Source organism: Eumetopias jubatus, unplaced genomic scaffold (genome assembly GCF_037043125.1).
Source record: "Eumetopias jubatus isolate StellerSeaLion01/CBP00866 unplaced genomic scaffold, mEumJub1_p1.0 scaffold_15, whole genome shotgun sequence".
In the NCBI taxonomy this organism is placed as follows: Eukaryota; Metazoa; Chordata; class Mammalia; order Carnivora; family Otariidae; genus Eumetopias; species Eumetopias jubatus.
The window spans coordinates 63,579,691-63,599,287 of NW_028274821.1; the positions used below are offsets into that span (position 1 = coordinate 63,579,691).

The 19,597-nt window shown below is 39.3% G+C and overlaps 1 protein-coding gene across 1 annotated transcript in view; it reads right to left on the reverse strand.

Moving 5' to 3' along the window:
• Nucleotides 1-19,597, reverse strand: part of ERP44 (endoplasmic reticulum protein 44) — a 92,808-nt gene that overhangs the window by 10,873 nt on the left and 62,338 nt on the right. Inside the window, exons 5-10 of the mRNA XM_028108648.2 lie at nucleotides 19,178-19,362; nucleotides 17,798-17,913; nucleotides 15,068-15,125; nucleotides 13,402-13,518; nucleotides 8,894-9,005; nucleotides 7,816-7,957 (exon numbers count right to left, since the gene is read on the reverse strand). Coding sequence (XP_027964449.2) covers nucleotides 7,816-7,957; nucleotides 8,894-9,005; nucleotides 13,402-13,518; nucleotides 15,068-15,125; nucleotides 17,798-17,913; nucleotides 19,178-19,362 — 730 coding nt within the window. The remainder of the gene's footprint in view (nucleotides 1-7,815; nucleotides 7,958-8,893; nucleotides 9,006-13,401; nucleotides 13,519-15,067; nucleotides 15,126-17,797; nucleotides 17,914-19,177; nucleotides 19,363-19,597) is intronic.

The following is a 19,597-nucleotide window of genomic DNA, read 5'->3' on the forward strand; positions in this document are numbered from 1 at the left end:
AATGACAAGAATGATAAGGAGGATGAGTCTGGTAAAGTCCCATCAGTAGCAGTGTGTTAATTTGTTCACAGGAAAACCTGGATTCAAACAACGGGTTAAATCATGAAACCCATACAAAGGCAAACTAGCCATTAAAAGTAAAAGAAAAAATTTCAATTATGGGAAGATGTTTATAATGTGTGGATAAATTAAAAAGACAATTCATAAAATAGCATAGCCCTGATTACATTTATAACACACTCATGTGTCTAGATCTCTGGTTTGTGGATTTATGAGTGATTTTTAATTTATTCTTTGGCATTTTGTTAACTTTCAGAATTATCCACAAAGAACATAAATTGTTTATACTCAGAAATAAAGGAACAAATGATAAGGTTAATGCACACATACACAAAAACAGTAAACATCTTTGCCTAATTCCTGATCTTAAGGGGAAAGTATTCAGTCTTTCACTATTAAATATGATATTAGCTGCAGGTTCTTTATAAATGTCCTTTATCAGACTGAGGAAGTTTCCATATACTACTAGTTTATTAAGCATTTTTGTCATGAATGGATGTTTAATTTTGTCAAATGCTTCGGCATGTGTTAATGTGATCAGTTTTTTTGTTATTCATTAATATGCTGAATTACACTGACTGGTTTCTGAATGTTGGACTAGCCTTGCACACTTGGGATAAAGCCCACTTGGTTGCACATTGTTCTTTTTTATATAGCTGGATACGATTTCCTAGTATTGCTCACTCTACTTTTTAACTCAACTTATACAATAATGTAGTACAAACTCATTTAATGGATTGTAGTAAGAAAACAGTATTTTGCCATTTAAGTTACTTAACCTCTTTCAGCATCAGCTTTCTGATTTGTACAATTAAAACAACTTAATTGTACTGTTTTTATAGTCTGAAGACTTAGATTTGAATCTGATTATTTCCTGTAACAGGCAATATAGCCTTATCATAGTACTGACCATGTTATCAGCCACCGTTCTAAGAGCTATTAGATATACACAGTCATTTAAGGCCCACAACAGCTCAATGAAGTAGATATTGTTAGCATTCCCATTTTATAGATGAGGAAACTGAGGCACAGAGGTGGTTAAGAAATCGCGCAGAACGATAGAACTAGTAGGTAACAGGGATCAGAATCTAAGCAGTCTGGGTCTAGAGTCTGAGCACCTAACTGCTAGCTCTTTTGCCTCTTGGGTGACTTGGCTTTAGTAAAGTCACTACTAAGAGCTTAAGTTCTTCAAAGTGGAAATAATACCTGTTTTATATGCTTCTTACAGAAGCAGAACATATACAAAGTATAACGTGAAGCTGGTACAGTGCCTGCCTCTGTCAGAGTTTCATGTTTATTTTGCTGGCAGGATCAAATAAGGTAAACTGTAGTGTAATCACTTGTAAAGTATAAAGTACTTCTAAGAAGATAATGTCAGTTGTACGGTGAGTACATTACATGAGAGTAAAAATGGTGTTTAGGGACTCAGCCCACTGTATGTACTGCCCAGTGGCTGACAGGAGGAGCACATTCAGAAAAATCACAACTCCGGAAGGTGAACAGGAAAGGAAGGGAAGGGAAAAGGGCGAATGGCCAGTTGATAAATACTAGGATATATTCCAGATGTGCAGATATTTATCCCAAGTAGTCAAACTCTTAAACATACAATAAGCAGATCAAACTAAGAGCAAATTGCTCAAAACGTTTATTGAATATCTAATGCGGTCACAAAGCAGCTGGTATAGAAAAAGATAAAAAAGCTAAAGAAATAAAATTTGCCTTTTTTAAGAAGCTTTCTCAGTACCTATTTTTTCCACTTAAAGCCTCGGGTGGCGGGGAGAGGACCCCCTAGATCATGAAGAACAAAATGAAATTCTCAGAGTTAAAAGAGACCTAGTTTAAAAATCTTCTACCTATCTCTCCCAAGTTCTTTATCATTACGCCCAATTCCTGGTTTGCTCCCTCCAAGTTCAAGGAGGCAGGCTAATTTGTCATAGCAGATGACCAAACTGCTGAATTAGTGAGAGAGCTACCCTCCAGTTTCAGTTTTGCCCTGCCCCTCTCATCTCCCCACTGCGGCCACCCCTCACCCTGCCAAAATGCAGCCAATCAGCTGCAGCCAAGTCTCCCAGACCAAGTAGTTTAAGGAATTAGGATAATTTTCGGTGATTCAGTGATCTGGGACAAATGACCTCGATCCCAGAACTGGGGGACTCGGCATTACAGTAGCCTGCTCCATTTTCCCAGGCGTGATCTGAAGGCTGTTCTGCCCTTTCCCGTCTCTGGGGCTCCAGCAGCAGTATGTATGGACACTTTAGCAAAGGTACACACGGTCCGGTATTTGCTGGTCACAATTTTTTGGAAGGTGAGATTCTCCTGAAAGTCGTTCAAGAGCCTTCTGCCATACTCCACCATCTACTTTCTCCTCCTGGGACTGTAGACCATTTACTAGACCTGCCCTTAGGTGCTCCTAGGTTCCTAAATTATCCCCCATTCTTTTCCTCTACATGTAAAATCTATTCCTTCACATTTGGCAAAAAATCAATCTGGTCAATCTATAGGAAAAAAAAACACAAAGATTCACAGATCTGTGATTTAGTTTCAGGTACAAGTACTCTCTCTTCAAACATCTTTGACATTCACACTTACACTGCTTTTTGTATGTACTAAAAATGTAACTGCTTTGATGTGATGTGTTAGGAGCTTGGGACTTTGGGTTCAATATGCTCGGACATGAATCCCAGGCCTCCCGCTAGTTAGTTGTGTGGCCTTGCTGGTTGTTACCTCCCTAAGGCTCAGTTTCTCCGAAATAAGGGAGAGGTCAATAGAACACTGGTAGCATGCCCCCCGCCCCCAACCCCATGCCAACTCTGGCGTGGGAGGAGACTGCATACCATAAATCTGCTTTCTTGCTCCTTACCACAACCACACTTCCTCCAATTGACCCCAGAAATGCTGAGTTAATAAAAGTAATAGTAATTACAGTAATTTATGGAAACTGCTTATCATTTAAGCCTTAATTACCATGCAGCACAATAACAATTATGCAAGCCAATAAATGTGTCAGATTCACTTTGCTACATATTTTATTTGATTTTTAACACCAACATCTATTCACATAGGCTCAGTTTGTAGCTCACACAGCATGTGCCTCCTTACAATTAAAAAAATATTAGAGTGAACAGGGCCTAGGAGGGAAAATCAGGCACCTAAGGGAGAAATTGAAGAAGTAATTTGTTTCAAAGAGCTTCAAGTATAGTCAATTCTCTTATCTCCCTCCCTACTCACAGGACTAAACACTTGCAGGATAGAAGAGGACTATTTCCCATTTCCAGATTTCTTTGGAGAATCTTAATGGCACAGTTTCTTTTTACAGCAGGGCAGAAGTAGAATGCTGCCAGCTGATAGTTTAGTTTTTCTTAGGCAGGTGCCCACCTCTTGGTCCAGTAAACTATACCTGGAGAATAGGGCGGCTGGGTCATATGATAAAGAATACACCTACTTGTGTTAGTTGGGTTCTCTGACCAACAGACATCAAGACAGGATTGGAAGTGCCAAAGTAGCACTTAAATCTGACTTCAAAACTAGAGAAGAAAATTTAAGACAGCCCAGATGGAAATCCTCACAGATGACCCTTGATGTGTTCCTAGGAACAGAAGCCAAAGTTGGGCATAATCTGGATGCTGACCGATAGTCAAGTCAGTATCCTGCTGACTTCCACTAATATGAGACTTTGTAATTGGGACTGTAAGTCTGCAGTGAAAGCAAAGAGGTAAAGAACCAGAGATTTATCCACTGTGAGAGGTAGGGAAATGTGCTGCTAACAGCTTCATATAAATAACCGATGCATAAGGTAGGACTTTTAATGCCAACCACAGTCTCTCTGCCTGGAAGCACTTACAGCAAGCCCAGACACTAGAACTACCCTCTCTTAAAAAGCTCATTCTTTCAACTCGAGCTTGTACAGCTTCAGGAAGCAAGCCTAAGCAATGACAGGAAGACGACACCCAACCAGGTAAGACATTTCCATCCAGCCCAACAGTCCATGCGCACGTGCTTGCTAAGGAGACTGTGGGAGTTCCACCGGGATGCTAGGGAGATCTGCACCTTTCAGGTGGATTTCTGGGTACAACTACTCTTCCTGGTAAAATCCAGCACAGTCCTGCCTCTCAATATCCCCTTACCTCGTCACTCTCAGTAAATGATCTTGCTTCCCTAGCCACAGTTAAAAACAAGACCTGGACAGGAACATCTGCGGTCTTCTGCTGCTATGACTAACACCGGACTCCCCAAGCACCTGCAAAGGAATGCACCCTTCCTTTCCTCCCTTTCTCATGGGCAAGGAAGAAGGTTCTTTCCTTTGCTTCTCATTCCCTCTGTGCTCCTTGGGGCTCTGCTTGATCAATTAGCCCCTCTTTTTCCTATCTTTTCCATAACTCTTCAATCCATTTGATTCTTTCCCACAAGTATTTAATCATGGTTAGTTTCTTGTACCCTGGCGGGGGGGGGGGGGGAGGGGGAGGGAGGGAGGGAGGAGGGAAGGGGGGGAGGAAGGGGGAAGAGAAGGAGGGAAGGAAGGAGGGAAGAAAAGGAAGAAAAGGAAACAAAGAAAGAAAAAGAAAAAAGAAAAGCCAAAACCCCCCTCATCCTATGTCTCTCTGGAGCTATGCCCCTATTTTTCTTTCCCTTTAGAGGCTAGCTTCTTGCAACAATTTTCATTGTCAAATCTTCATTTTCTCACCAAACAGCACTCTTTGATTCACTGCAATATAGCCTTTGCGGGGCGGGGGGAGGGGGGTGGCGCAAATCTAACAGATCTTTCATCCTTCTGCTTAAGCATTCCTTCCTGCTAAAAGTGCTCCTCCCTCAATTACCATATTACTCTCTTCTGGTTTTTCATTTCTTTGATTCCTCCTCCTCCTGAGTCTTTTACACATGTTCCTTCTCTGTCCTCCCCTTAAATGTTGGCATTCATCAGGGTTCCATTTTCAGCCCTGGCCTAAGTCATCTCAACTGTTTCAATAACTTCAGCTATATCCTTATGTGTTCAAGACCCTGCCCTGATCTCCCTGTTGAATCCTGGAGCCATGTAAACTCCCTACTGGAAACTCCTCCTTCGTGGCCCCTGGCACCCCAAATTCAATATGCCAAGAAAGAAAACTCATTTCCTCTACCACAAGGCTGTTCCTCTACTGAGTTCTCCAGCTCAGTGAATGGCTAACCCACTTAGCTGTGCGAGTCAGATTCCTGGCCATCACTCAGAGCTCTCTATTATTTTATTAAGATACCAAGGCCTCCTATTCCACCTACAAAATATCTCAAGATTCCTGCTTCTCTCTAGCTTTAGTTCTACTGCCAGAATTTATTAGGTAATCTGTTCATTCAAGATTCATCAACTTGTTGTCTACCATCAACTCTTGTTTGGATTACTGAACAAGATTCTTGTTTGGATTCTTTTTTGACTCCTTCTCATCTATTTTCCAGTCTACAGCCTGAGTGATTTTTTATTTTAAAAATTTTTTTATTATGTTAGTCACCATACAGTACATCATTAGTTTTTGATGTAGTGTTCCATGATTCATTACCTCCCGATTCAAACCTTTTATTGACTCTTCAGCGTTTTCAGGATAATGCCCAACTTCCCTAACACATCACAGGGCTTTCATGAGCTAGCTGCTGCTCACTTCTCACTCCGCAGCATTCCCCCTCCCGTCCACGCATATTCAGCCATAGTTTCGTACTTGTTTCTGCCGACATCCCCCTTCTCCAAGCCGTGTCTCCTTCTCCATCCATGATAAAGCGGTACAGAACTTTAGGACCCACCTTAGGCATCCACATCTCCAGAGCCTGGATCAGCTACCTCCCTGTTGAGCTCTGCCAGAGCCCTTCTCACATCGTAAAACACAACTGCCTGTTGCCCTACTTGTTTCCTTTCTCTACTTGGTTGTGAGTTCGTTGAGGGCAAGGACCCAGTCTTAGTAAACTTTAAATCACTGGTTTATATGACTTGGTTTATATTATATAGTGACTGTCATACAGAAGACCTGGATCTCACTGATATGTGGAATGTAAGAAACAAAACAGAGGATCCTAGGGGAAGGGAGGGAAAAATAAAACAAGACGAAATCAGAGAGGGAGACAAACCATAAGAGACTCTTAATCATAGGAAACAAACTGAGGGTTGCTGGAGGGGAGAGGGGTGAGGGGATGGAGTCATTGGGTGATGGGCATTAAGGAGGGCACATGATGTAATGAGCACTGGGTGTTACAGAAGACTGATGAATCACTGACCTCTACCTCTGAAACTCATGCTATATATTAATTAATTGAATTTAAATTTAAAAAATAACAATTAAAAAAATTCACCAACTGACAAATAGAAGAAATATGGTATAGCTACATAATAAAGTATTATTTGGTAATAAAAAGGAATGAAGTGCCAATATTTGCTAAACTATTGATGAACTCTGAAAAAGTTATGCTAAATTAAAGAAGTCAGACACAAAGGATCACAAATTGTATGATTCCACTTATATGAAATATCCATTATAGACGAATCCACAGAAACAGAAAATGGGTTAGTGGTTGCCGTGAGCAGAGGGGAGGCAGAATGGGATGTGACTGCTTAATGGGTATGGGATTTCTGTTTAAGAGGATGAAAAAGTTCTGGAACTAGTACTAGTGACGGTTGTATAACACTGTCAACGTAATTAATACCACCAAATTTTACTCTTTAAAATGATTAAAATGGTAAATTTTATGTTATACGTATTTTACAATAAGAATTTACAAAAGACCTGCAAAAATATTTAATGAGCTAACAGGCTAAATGGTATTCTTTTGAGTGTAGGTAAAGTAAAAAGAACAAATATTTGTTAGTACTTTATGGTTCATAACACAACTGTCATCTCTCATTAATTTTCCTAACAATCCCATCAGGTAAATTGTACCAACAACCATATTTTAAGTATAAAGAAACAAGAACAGAGAAGTTCAGTGACTTGCCCAAGGCAGAACTCAAATCTAGGCCTGCTATGCAGTAAGACTGAGAATCTTCTATCAAACAACTACATCTCTATAATAAAATACTGAGTAGTGAGTGAGGTAATTCATTCTGCAATTAGGATTTCAAATTATCCTCTAACTGTGCAATTTAATCTGTAGACATAAAACAGGTACTTAAATTTAAAAGAAGTCTCATTTGAATTAATACCTGTTGCTTAAAAGTTTCATACATGAAGAAACAGCTCCATTTTTTACCACTGTATTTAACATCTTGGAAAGCTGATAAAAATGTGTTGTAGAGACACGGGTTACATATTTATTAATCGTATAAAGAGCTAAGAATGGATCACTGAGAATGGGGTCAGAAAGCTTACCCGTTCTTGGCAAGGTTCAGAGCTCTACAGCCTCAGGAGCGCGTAGCCGTAGCCGCATTCGGGGCCGTAACTGCCGCAGGGAGCGGCGACACCACCAATCGCCTTTTACCTGGCCTGGGACTATAATCTGCTTTCCTTGACATGCTGACAAACACCAAACTCAATTCAGAACTAATTTCTGGAAGGACCAAATTTTCTTTCAGACATTTATTCCCAAGCATCAGGATCACCTAATGCTGGCATTTCTATAAGAATGTATCATAATTCTCACAATTACACCACACTCTAGAGTGAAAACTAAAACCTTATCCATCCAAATAAAGTATTACTGGTTCAAACAGGATTATTTAAAACATTCAAACAACGGTTTTAAGTTCATTTTTCAGACACATATCAGTAATTTAAGAAGAAGAAGAAAAAAATAAAGAATACTTACAATACATCCCTGAAGTCTCCAAACACATACATGTGCCTAAAGCTGTCAATAGCTATGACAGGGCAATCTGCTGGAGTTTTCTGTATGTGCAGAAGAGGATGTCTAAATTTGTCACAGTCAGCATGTAAAAAGTTTATTGTACCTTTACAGGAAATAGAATTTGGAGAGGTAGATTAGAATTTTCTTGACTGTAGTCTCATAAGATTGTAAGTTCACGAAAAGTGACATTAATTAATTAAAATAATCAACATGCTTTAGAATAATATAGATCACAAAAACTACAACCTAAATATTACAACATTTAAAAGAGGTAGAATTTTAGTGCTTAGGGCAGAGCATAATTTCCTGAGAAATTATATGAACTCAAACTGAATTCAGATGCTCTGGTGATTTTTTTTTTTAATTTTCCTTAAATGGGCAATTACCTATCCAGGTCTCGGTTGTGAGCCAGTTCATGAAACTGACAGATGAGCTGTGTTCAAGAAGGATGCCCTTCCAGTCCCTCCTGGTTGACATTTAATATAATTCAACCCCAAAACACTTAGTACATGACTAATAAGAACATGGCTCTATACAATGCCCTCACTTTATTTTGTTTGACTTTCTTCTCTCACTACAGAAAAAAAGTGGGTGAAAACTCAAACTCCTTTCTGATGGTTTGGAGAGCTCCACAGAGAACTACTCAACTTTCTTTTATTTAGAAATAAATGTTAGACTGTGTAAGTTCTCTCGGTGATCTCTCTGGGACTATCCATTAGAAAGGGACCAGACAAGTATCAAGGTGCTGGAAGAAAGTACCTAAAACTAACGTTGTCCACCCATGACCCCACTTTTCATGCAATTTGATTTTAGGGAGCTAATATAGTCACGTGTTTCCCCGGTTTTTTTTTTTTTAAAGCCACTACTTATAATATCTCTACTAATGCTTCCCACCCCCATGTTGACATGTAAACTCAGGGGTTGAGTAGAGTTCACATTACTTACTAAATTTTTAAACCAAATATGTTTACACTGATATGAATGTAATGGGGGGAGCAGAGGGACTAAAGAAAGGCTGAAAATAAACACCTTAATCTACCTTTTTCACTTATTAATTGTCGGGCTACTTCATTCTGGAATATTTCTAAACTTTCCGTATCTTCTTTCATGTGGAAGAGTATGAGAAAAGGCAGTCCTTCTTCTGTCAATTCCTGTTATACAGAAGTATTCAGTAAGAATTATCAGGCCTTGCCATTGTGCTAGGTAGGAACAACTTGAACCCAACCCATGTAACATGCATAACAGTTGCAACATGCCAGGAAAAGAAGGCCCAGTGGTGTAAACAAACATTAGCCTCAGTGGAAGACGGAACCCATGCCCTCTCCCTCAAGTACCCAGGCACTCAGAGGACCCACACATCCTGCTCCACTGCTGGAACTGATCTGCCTTAAAATAACTACTGGGCTGATCTATCAGCTCCTTTTAGATGAAACCATGACATTTAAAAAATGAGTTGACCAAAGGAGGAACTATGCTGGTTCTTTATCAAAATGTTGTTGATTTTAGGATAGGGTAAACATGATTTCTATTTTCAGTCTTCACAAATAACACTGAAAAACTGAGTGAGTGTACCAGCACCAAATAAATCTAACTGACTGGGAAACATGTTTTTTCTAAAGTTTACTGCAAAACCACTTCACTTAACATGAGAACCACCCAAAACTAAAAAGTGTTTGATTCAGACCAAAAGACAAAAACCCCACAAGACAGCCAATTTTTAACCAATACACAATGTATCCGACATTATTAACAAGCACCTGCCACTATGTATGTGTGTATGTCTACACAAGGTATAGACACAGAAGCCCCTCAAAAATTACTGAATGCCTTAAAAAGGTGTATTATTGTTCTTGGGGGATAATCAAGAGAAATGTGATGAGTAGACAGCAGATTTTCATCATTTATTCTCTCTGACAAATGCTAAGTTCTGACTCATAAGAAAAAGCCCAGAAAGGGCTTCATAATAAAATTATTATAATAAAATTATTTCCATCAACTGTCCTCTTGCGTGTCTCTCTGTAATTTAGGAATTGCAGCAGCAGAAAACACAAACATCCTTTATGCTAAAAAAACTGAAACTGGAACCTATCTTCTAGGACATGAGCTTGCTTATGGTTTCCATCTCAGTGTTGAAGCCCATTATGCATACGGAATAAATTATTAAGCTTCTTGTCACATTTACCTTTTTCGATTGAGATATAATTCACAAACCATAAAATTCATTTTATTTTTTTAAAAGATTTTATTTATTTATTTGTCAGAGAGAGAGAGAGGGAGAGAGAGAGCACAAGCAGAGGGAGTGGCAGACAGAGGGAGAGGGAGAAGCAGACTCCCCACTGAGCAGGGAGCCCGATGTGGGGCTTGATCCCAGGACCTTGGGATCATGACCTGAGCCGAAGGCAGACACTTAACCGATCCACCCAGGCGTCCCAAAATTCATCACTTTAAAGTGTACAATGTGGTGGGTTTTATTATATTCACAAGGTTTTCAAACATCGACACTACCCAATTCCAGAATGTCTGCATCACTCCAAGAAGAAAGCCCACACTCACTTGTGAGCAGTTGCTCTCCGTCTGTCTTCCCCCACGGCCCTGGCAACACACTGATCTTTTAGCAAGCTGACTTAGAATTTCTTCCTACTCACTTTTTATCTCTTCAGCTCACATTTTTTTCTTTCCCCAACACATTCATTGCTTCTACTCCCACGGTTCTGTCTTTGGACTCCTCTGCTCTCGCCTGGCAACTTAACTATTCCAATAATTTCCATCATTACTAACTGGTTCCTTCTCTATCTCCAAGCCCAGTTCCAGTCCGCAATCCAAGTCTGGATTCCCAACTTCCTGTTCGATATCTCCATTTCAAAGTCCAACCAGTGCCTTCAACACTCATTAATGCACAGGCCCCTCCTCTTATTTCCCTATTTCCATGAGTACTTCTACTGCTTTTTTTGCCCTTTTGTTACAGGACCCAAATGCCTCTTCTAGAAAGTCATCCCTGATTCCTATCCCATTTCTGCCAAAGGTAGAAATGAAGTCTCTCCTCTGAATTCCCAGAACATTTTCATAGTGCCCCTCATGTAGCATGGGGTATGTCTTTAATGTTACATTATCTGTATGCAAACTACTGGACTGAACACCTCTTAAAAACAGAATTTCACTTTACTTCTCTTTTGCTCACAGATTACTATACACAATAATGTGCAATCAACCTATGACTGAATAAATGAAGACACATGTTGCTGAATAAATACTAATTGAGAAATAAAACTCAGTAGTCACCTTCTAAGAAATTTAAGAGCTAGGGGTGCCTGGGTGGCTCAGTCAGTTAGGTGTCTACCTTCAGCTTGGGTCATGATCCCAGGGCACTGGGATCGAGCCCCACATTGGGCTCCCTGCTCAGCGTGAAGCCTGCTTCTCCCTCTCCCACTCCCCCTGCTTGTGTTCCTTCTCTCGCTGTCAAATAAATAAATAAATAAATAAAATCTTTAAAAAAAAAAAAGAAAATTTAAGAGCTAGAAGGTTAAAAGTAAAAACAAATATAACATATTGCTTTATTAAACTAAGCAAAAGAATGGATGCACTAACAACTATTAGGAGAGAACAGATGAGTAGTTTGAATACATCCATGTCAATTAGTTTGCTAGATCAATTTACATACATTAACACAATAGCTGGTAGTTTATGCTGCCTGGGCTTCCATGTTTACCTGTGCCCACACCATCATATTCTTTATGAAATAGGTATTAAAAGATAACCCTCAGGGGAGGGTTATCCAGACAACCAACTTTAGAGGTTAATAAACCTTTCCTCAAAGTTTAAATGGTTTGGGGTAGTGGGTTACACAACATGTAATAAAATCTAAAGAATTTTAAATGTGAAACTACTATGGGGGTGGCCAGAGGAACCCCTATTTATTGTTTAAGATTTTCCAGGTCTATACGTTTTGACTCTGTTTTAGAAACTATTCCTGTAAGAACTGCCAAAGTAAAAAACAGTATGGATGTTCTTTAAAAAATTAAAAATAGAATCACCATATGATCCAGTAATCCTGCTACTGGGTATTTACCCAAAGAAAACAAAAACACTAATTTGAAAAGACATATGCACCATGTTTACTGCAGTATTACTTACAAGAGCCAAACTGCGGCAGCAACCCCAGTGTCCATCCATAGGTAAATGGATAAAGAAGAGGTGTACATACATACGTACACACAATGGAATATTGCTCAGCCATAAAAAGAATGACATCTTGCCATTTGGAACAACACAGATGGATCTAGAGGGTATAAGTCTAAGTGAAATCAGTCCAAGAAAGACAAATACTATATGATTTCACTCATGTGTGGAATTTAAGAAACAAAACAAATGAGCAAAGGGAAAAAAGAGAGAGAGGGAGCGACAAATTAAGAAACAAACTCTTAACTATAGAGAACACACTGATGGTTAGCAGAAGGAAGGGGGTAGGGGATGGGGATTAAGGAGGGCACTTGTGGTGAGTGATGTACAGAATTATTGAATCACTATATTGTACACCTGAAACTAATATAACACTATGTTAATTATACCATAATTTTAAAAAATCAGTTAATTAGAAAATAAAAGAACGTGCATTTTGAAAAAAAAAAAAAAAAAAAGAACTACCAAAGCAGGTGAATAATTGTGACAAGTTACTATATCTTTCTAAGCCTCTGAGGACTAAATAAGCTAATGCAATAAACACACGTATTCGGCTAAACATACCCAAAGCCTAGCGAACTGAGAAAAGTAGCAGGGATGTTCACTCAACAAACCAGGAAGAGCACAAGCAAGCAAGCTTTACTGGAACATCCCTGCTCAGGTCTAGGTGTTGTACGAGGCTGCATCTGGGCCACAACTGCAGAGTCTAAAATATTTACCACCTGACCCTTTACAAAACTGTCAACTCCTGACTAGGTGGTGGTTATATGGGTACGTGATAATTTGAACTATATATTTAAAATCTGAACTGCACACTTGCAATTCTTTCACGTGTAATGCACAGCTGTCCTGTGTACCTCACATAGCCCTTTGTGCTTGTTCCTCCAATATTTTAAAAATGACTTTTGTGTTTGTTTTCATGGGAGTTGTAAGAGTATGGATGGACTTTATTTCAGGAGCATGGGATTACTGAGGTCAGTTATAACATCTGATAACTGCTTTCATTATTACGATGAAATAAAATTTCATTCTTTAAGGATAGACAGAAAAACCTTTTTATGGCAAAAGATTATTCACTGTATATAATTAATTGTAACTAAAATCTGCACAGCACTGCTTCTCTAGGGCAGAATCACCTGAGAGGCACGGTCCAACTCATTTTCAAGGCTACTGCTGGAAATGCAACAGAGAGGGGTTCTTGGATAGCAAAAGCTAAGAATCAGTGGCCTCTATTACAGAAATGGCTATGACATAGTTCTGTTCACTGTATGATTGTTACAACTGGTAAATGTGTAGTACAATAGTAAGATGGCTGGAGGAAGCTTGCTCTTTCAGAAATCTTTAAAGATAACACACATCAGAAAGTCATACCTCTCCATTTTCAAATGTTATTTCTCGAACAAGAGGAACGCATTTATCTTGAATCCAATTATAAGTCCCATCGAAATTTGTCATAGATCCCAAGTATACCATATCTGGAGCAGAATGCTGTTACAAAAGCAGGGAGAAAAAAATTAAACAAATCTAACCTGTGCTAGCAAAAACACATTCTCAAAGCCATCTATGAGCCCAGAAAATCTATAGGGTATACAAAAAACAAACAAACCCCCCCAAAACAAAAACCATTGAACTTCCGAGAAAGACAGCTGTAAAATTCTGTATTTATCAGAGACCTAATTATCCAACCCATGACATCTAAGCCTTCTGCTTTTCCTCAGATCTGAGTCAATCAATTGTTTATCAGTATCTTCACCAATGGCAGGCACTGTGAAAAAGAATTATCTGAATTAATTAATTTAACTATCCCTTAGAGTTGAAAATGTTAGAAGAAAATTGAGAAAATTCTAGGGAAAGGGCCTTGAAAAATATAAGGTACTATATAAATGTAAGGCATTGTTATCTCTAATATTACTTACCTACAGTATCTCTTCCCACAATTCATTCAAAATCAGTATTTATGAAGTGCTTAAAATGACAACAAAAATAATAGCTATCATTAACTGAGTAAACTTACTGTGTCCAAGCACTGTTTGGTGTAAGAACTTTATATGTGTTCACTCACTGAATCCCTGAAACATCCCCATAAGGCAAAGACTCTTATAATCACAGCTATTTTTATTAATGAACAAACTGAAGGACAGAGAAACTAAGAGACTTTCCAGGAGTTACACACCTAGGAAGGTGGCAGATTTGACACGAAAATGGAGTCTCATTCCAGAGCCCATGCACTTGACAACCAACTGTACTGGATTCTGATAATCTAGAGATTGTCACTCTATGTAACCTACTATTGATGAAATGCACTTGCAGAAAATACAGGCAAATACCTATCTGAATTCTGAATAGGAAATGAGCTTTCTCAGCAAAAAGTTCATTCATAGGACTACATAAAAACCAAAAACTTTAGTATATCAAGACACTGCAAACAGCATTAAAATGAAAACTATGAATCGAAAAAATATCAACAGTTTCCCATTCGTGTGTGTGTGAAAAACTGCAATGACAGACTGGCAGGTCAACTGTGATGACAAACACTGGGATTTTTGCCTCTTGGTTGTGGCTACCATCATTTGGGCCTAAGCAGCTACTTCTAAGTTTAGATACACTTAACTGCTTAGCCAAGGGTCAAAAGCAACCTAGTTGCTCCCTGCTGTCTGGCAAGTATCAGGTTAATTTAAACCCCAGAGGACTTGGGAGCTTGGCTGGTCTGATGTAGGTAGAAGTGATGATCACAGACCACAGAAGCATTTTTTGGAATTTGGGTCTCATAATGAATGCAAAACAGAGAGATGAATAAGGCCTGGGGATCAGGAGATCTCTAGTCCCAGCTCGGCCACTAAATCCCTATGTGACTTTAGGCCTATGTGTCCCATCTTTACTTTGAAAGGTTTGAATTAGTACCAGATGATGCCTTAAGGTTCCTTTCTGTACTAAAATTCGATGATTCTGTAAATTAACAAGTATAAGACTATAGATTATACTATACATGTATTTAAACTATATTTAAAATTATACACACTAAGAAATAGCGACTTACCCCTGGTGGTTTGTAGATTATGTTGTCTCCACTGTATCTTTCTGGTTTTGAAACAGCTCTAATAGGAAGAGAGAAGTAGTAATAATACGTTTTAAGAATAGCAGTGATAAACTTGAATGAAACAAAATTGGCTGGTTGTTTTGCAATGTATATATTATAATGACTTGAAATATATACCTGTCCATCATCTTTCCTACTCATAAGGCTATGTAATACCAACAAAAAGCATGTATTTAAAGGAAAACTTTAATATGAGGCAGATTTTTTTAAAGGAAAATTTTAGTTAGCTGTTTCTGTGACTCAATATTTTGTAAGTTTGGATTGGCAGTTGTAGCACCAAAAGCTATTTTTGACACCAGACTGTTTCCAGTAACTGGGGATCAAGGTCACTGATGTGGTCACACAGATCAATCACAAAAACACATTATTTGCTTCTAAGTCAGATTCAATCAGAATTCTCTACTTTTTACTTTATTTTTTAAAAGATTTTATTTATTTGACAGAAAGAGCAAGAGAGCACAAGCAGGGGGAACAGTAGAGGGAGAGGGAGAAGCAAACTCCCTACCAAGCAGGGAGCCCGATGTGGGGCTCGATCCCAGGACCCTGAGATCATGACCTGAGCCGAAGGCAGACACTTAACCATCTGAGCCACCCAGGTGCCCCTACTTTTTACTTTTTAAAACCAAAACTTGTAAAAAAAAAAAGTAGATGAACCGAAATAATCTCCATCATTAGAATATAATTCTACAATAAGCAATTTTTTTTTGTTTTATCTGTTCACCATTGTTTCCTATGCCCCAGTACAGTATCCAGCACATAAAAGGTGTCTGATAAATGTTTGGTGAGTGAACTCTACAACAAATTCTAAGTCAAATGGGTAATTTTTCTTTCTAAATTATATTTGAGTGACTTGAACACTGATTTCTCTCCAATTTATGACTAGAACAGTAAAGGAGGGAGGTATAAGGGATGTTAACCAAGACTGATGCCAGTGGAACGAAAAGGAAGAACATGCTTGCTCCATCCATCCATCCATTCGTTCGTTCGTTCGTTCACTAACTATTCACTAGGTGCTTCCTTCGTACCAGGTATGGTCTCGGCACTGGGTACACAGCAGTGAACAAAAGTGACAGCGCCTGTGTTCTCACGAAGCTTACATTTTGGTGGAAGGAGACAAGCAAATAGATATATTTATTTTGGGTGATCAAACACCAATAAAAAAGGTGCTCTGAAGAAAACTAAGTGGTGAAAGAATGACCAAGTTGGATGATGGCAGTGTTATTTTATACAAAGCTATCAGGAAAGCTCTTCCTAAGGAGACGAGATCTAAGAGAAGCACTTCAGACACCGAGCACAGTAAGGGCAAGGGCCCTGCTGCAGAAGCACCCGCCGTGTCTGAGGAAGCAAGCAAGTGGCCCGTGCGGCCGGAGAGCAGCCCCACACAAAGCATGGGGGGTGGGGCAGGGAGAAGTTCTTCTGTTATTTACTCCTACAATGATCTCCTAATATCACTGACAGTGTTCACGATAAAACACATACAAAATTTACAGAAGCATTACAATAAGGACAAAGGTCACAAAATGGAAAGGACAGACTGTGCCAGAAACCTGGACTCGTCAAGATAGGCACCAAAATGGAGTCTAACAGTTACGGGCCAAAGCAAAGAAGAAATCACACCGCATAAAGTCAAAGGATGATGGCGATAACCCCCAGGGAAAAGAAAGGGAAAGAACTATAGAATGATTCCATTTTGAGAGAGAAAGAAAAAAACAGGAGGGAAAGTCAGAGAAGTCAGAAAAATAAGGAGCAAGCCAGGGATATTCAAGGCAGCCTAAGTGTAGACACAGCACATAAAGGCCAGGGCAGGTGATTGTCCCAGCCTTCTGAGAAACTGAAGAGGATTAAAGACCAAAAAAAGGCCACTGGACTTGGCAATTAAGAAGCGTTTCGTGACTGTGCAGAGAGAAGTCTCATGAGAGTAATGAAGGCAAAAGTCGGCTTCCACAAGGGTAAGGATTTTTCACCGGTTGGCATTTGAGAAATTTAAGGTGGCCAGGCATAAACTAATCTTTGGGAAAAAATTAGAAAAGAAAAGAAAGAGATGAGATTATAGCTCAAGAGACAGAACAGAAAGGTCAGGAAAGAGAGAATCATGTTTCTGGCAAAAGAAATTAGGTCATGAAAAGGGTCAGGGTGAAAACACGGAAAAGCGAGGACAACTGCTGGATGAATGCCAAAGAGAATCCGTGCGGGATGGTTACAAAGACACGAGGAAAGAGGCAAACCTTGGGAAGGAGTACTGTTCCTCTGGGACAGGGAAGACAGAAGAAAAGGTGGTGGAGAGCTGGAGATTCATCAAGACAACGAAGCCCACGCTTCTTCATGAGAAAGCCTAGGAGTTGTTTCAGTTTGGAAACCCCACACGTTAGAACTATGTGGGAACACAGAATAGCTGTGTTAGTAAATGAGCTGGATAAAAGCACGAGAGGTAATTGTTAACTTGTCCATTCTTTTCCACTCACCCATATTCTGAAGTAGAATATAGTATAGAAAGAATAAACAGACTTTTAGAAAGAGATCAGAGATAGGTGTAAGGAAGCCTGGCTGGTGACTTTAAGGGAACTGAGATCATGTCTGGAGAGGTCATCTTCAGAAAATAACCACACACAACAAGAATGTCACAAGGCAGCCAAGTCGACCCACTAACACACTCTCAATTAAGATACTTACCCAAATGCAGAAAGGAAGGCACAATCATCGTGCAAAATATTTGCTACTCTTTCAAAAACTCTATAGTTTTCTGAATCCTTTTGCTCAAAATATCCAACGATATTTCTTTTGCTGCGCTGTAAAATAATGTAATTATTTTACAAACATATATAGATATGCAATGTGTCATTTCATCCACCCAGCTGTTGTTCAATTATCTACAAATGGAGCAGCACTATAAATGCATATTTGGATTTTAACACCTAGTCCAAAACTATTAAAGATTATATTAGGTTGAAAACAATCTTACCTCCCATCTAATGTAATCATAAACATTTCCTTCTAGCATTTTATTTTAACTGATCAGTGATAATCTATTACTAAATAAGGTGAGGAATTCCTAAATAAGGTAACTATCCTTAAAATAATACATCGATTCATAACATATGACTATTGGTAGAGACTCCTTCATGGGTCTCTACCTACACAGTTAGGTGCAGCCAAATGCAAGACCCTGAGCATTCTTTACCCAGACGTTTCCTGAGGGTTGTGCTTACAGCAAGCAACCCTGAAGTGTGAGGTAATCTCCCTCCAGGACAGAGAGCAGGCTTACTGCCGGCTCCGAAACCGGAGTTCTCCGAGGCCACAGTTCTCCCACCACAGAACCCACAGCGTGTGCAGGCATCCATCTGGACCCTCCATGTCACCTCCACAGGACTTGGTGTGGCGGGGCCGGGCGGGGGGGGGGGGGGGGTTGAAGAAACAAAGGCAAACATGCTCCCATTGTTTGCTGGGATGTGAGCAATAAAGTCCTTTATCTCTGACCTGGGAGCTTTGTGTCTTCTGATAGCATCCATGAAAGGCTAACTAACTTCTTATCGTGGAAGCAGGGTAAAAGTCAAATCTCAAACCTGACAACGACAACCTAAAGCCCCAACTCGATAGCTTTTTTTTTTTTAAACTACTAAGCATACAATGGGAAGGGTTTTATTAACGGAGGACTGTTTTAGAGGACACTAGAAGTTATACAAAGAGCTGACACAGGAGTCATTAGAGCAGAGAGCCTGAGGGTCTCCACTAAGGAAAATATGGAAACTCTCTGGGTGTGCGTGCCTGACATTCACTTCTACGGCTTCACAACTCAGGCTATTCTTTACCCTCAATTGATTTAAATTAGTGCAGCTCTACTGTATGCTACAGATTTTAGCTAAAGACTCAGTAAAACATAAGCATTTCCCTTGAGAATTAATTCAAGAAAAATTCAACTCGCCAAGTCTGTAGATGTCAGATCCACTGCAATGAATTATAAGAAACTGTCCAGATTCTCTGATTGCATAAGACTTTGTTTACATTAATTAAACAGGCAATGTTCATTTGATCCAGTAAAAGTTAACAACTTACATCAAGAGTGGTGATTTCTGCTAAGTCATGAAGTTCTTGAACGGGGTCGCTTTTCTGTTGCCTGATGTAATCTGCAAGAGCTTTCACTGAGCGCTGGCCCCTGTATTCTCTCTTCATCATCATCCCATTACGAAATAATTTGAGGGTTGGGTATTTGCTTATCCTATATCTCTGGGCTATATCAGCTAAAAGAACGAAAAACAAAATTAACTTCACCCTCGTACTTGGGTCTGGGTGAGCCCATTAGGCCAACAGTCAAAAATCTTACAATTATTTAATAGTGAGGACATTTTGGTTCATATAATTCTTTTTCAATGTTAGAGAAAAAAGTTAATCGTGACAAGTTTATACTGATTAAAAGGCCAGGATCTGGACATATATTGCCTGATTTAAATCCCAAATTTGCTATTTACTGGCTGT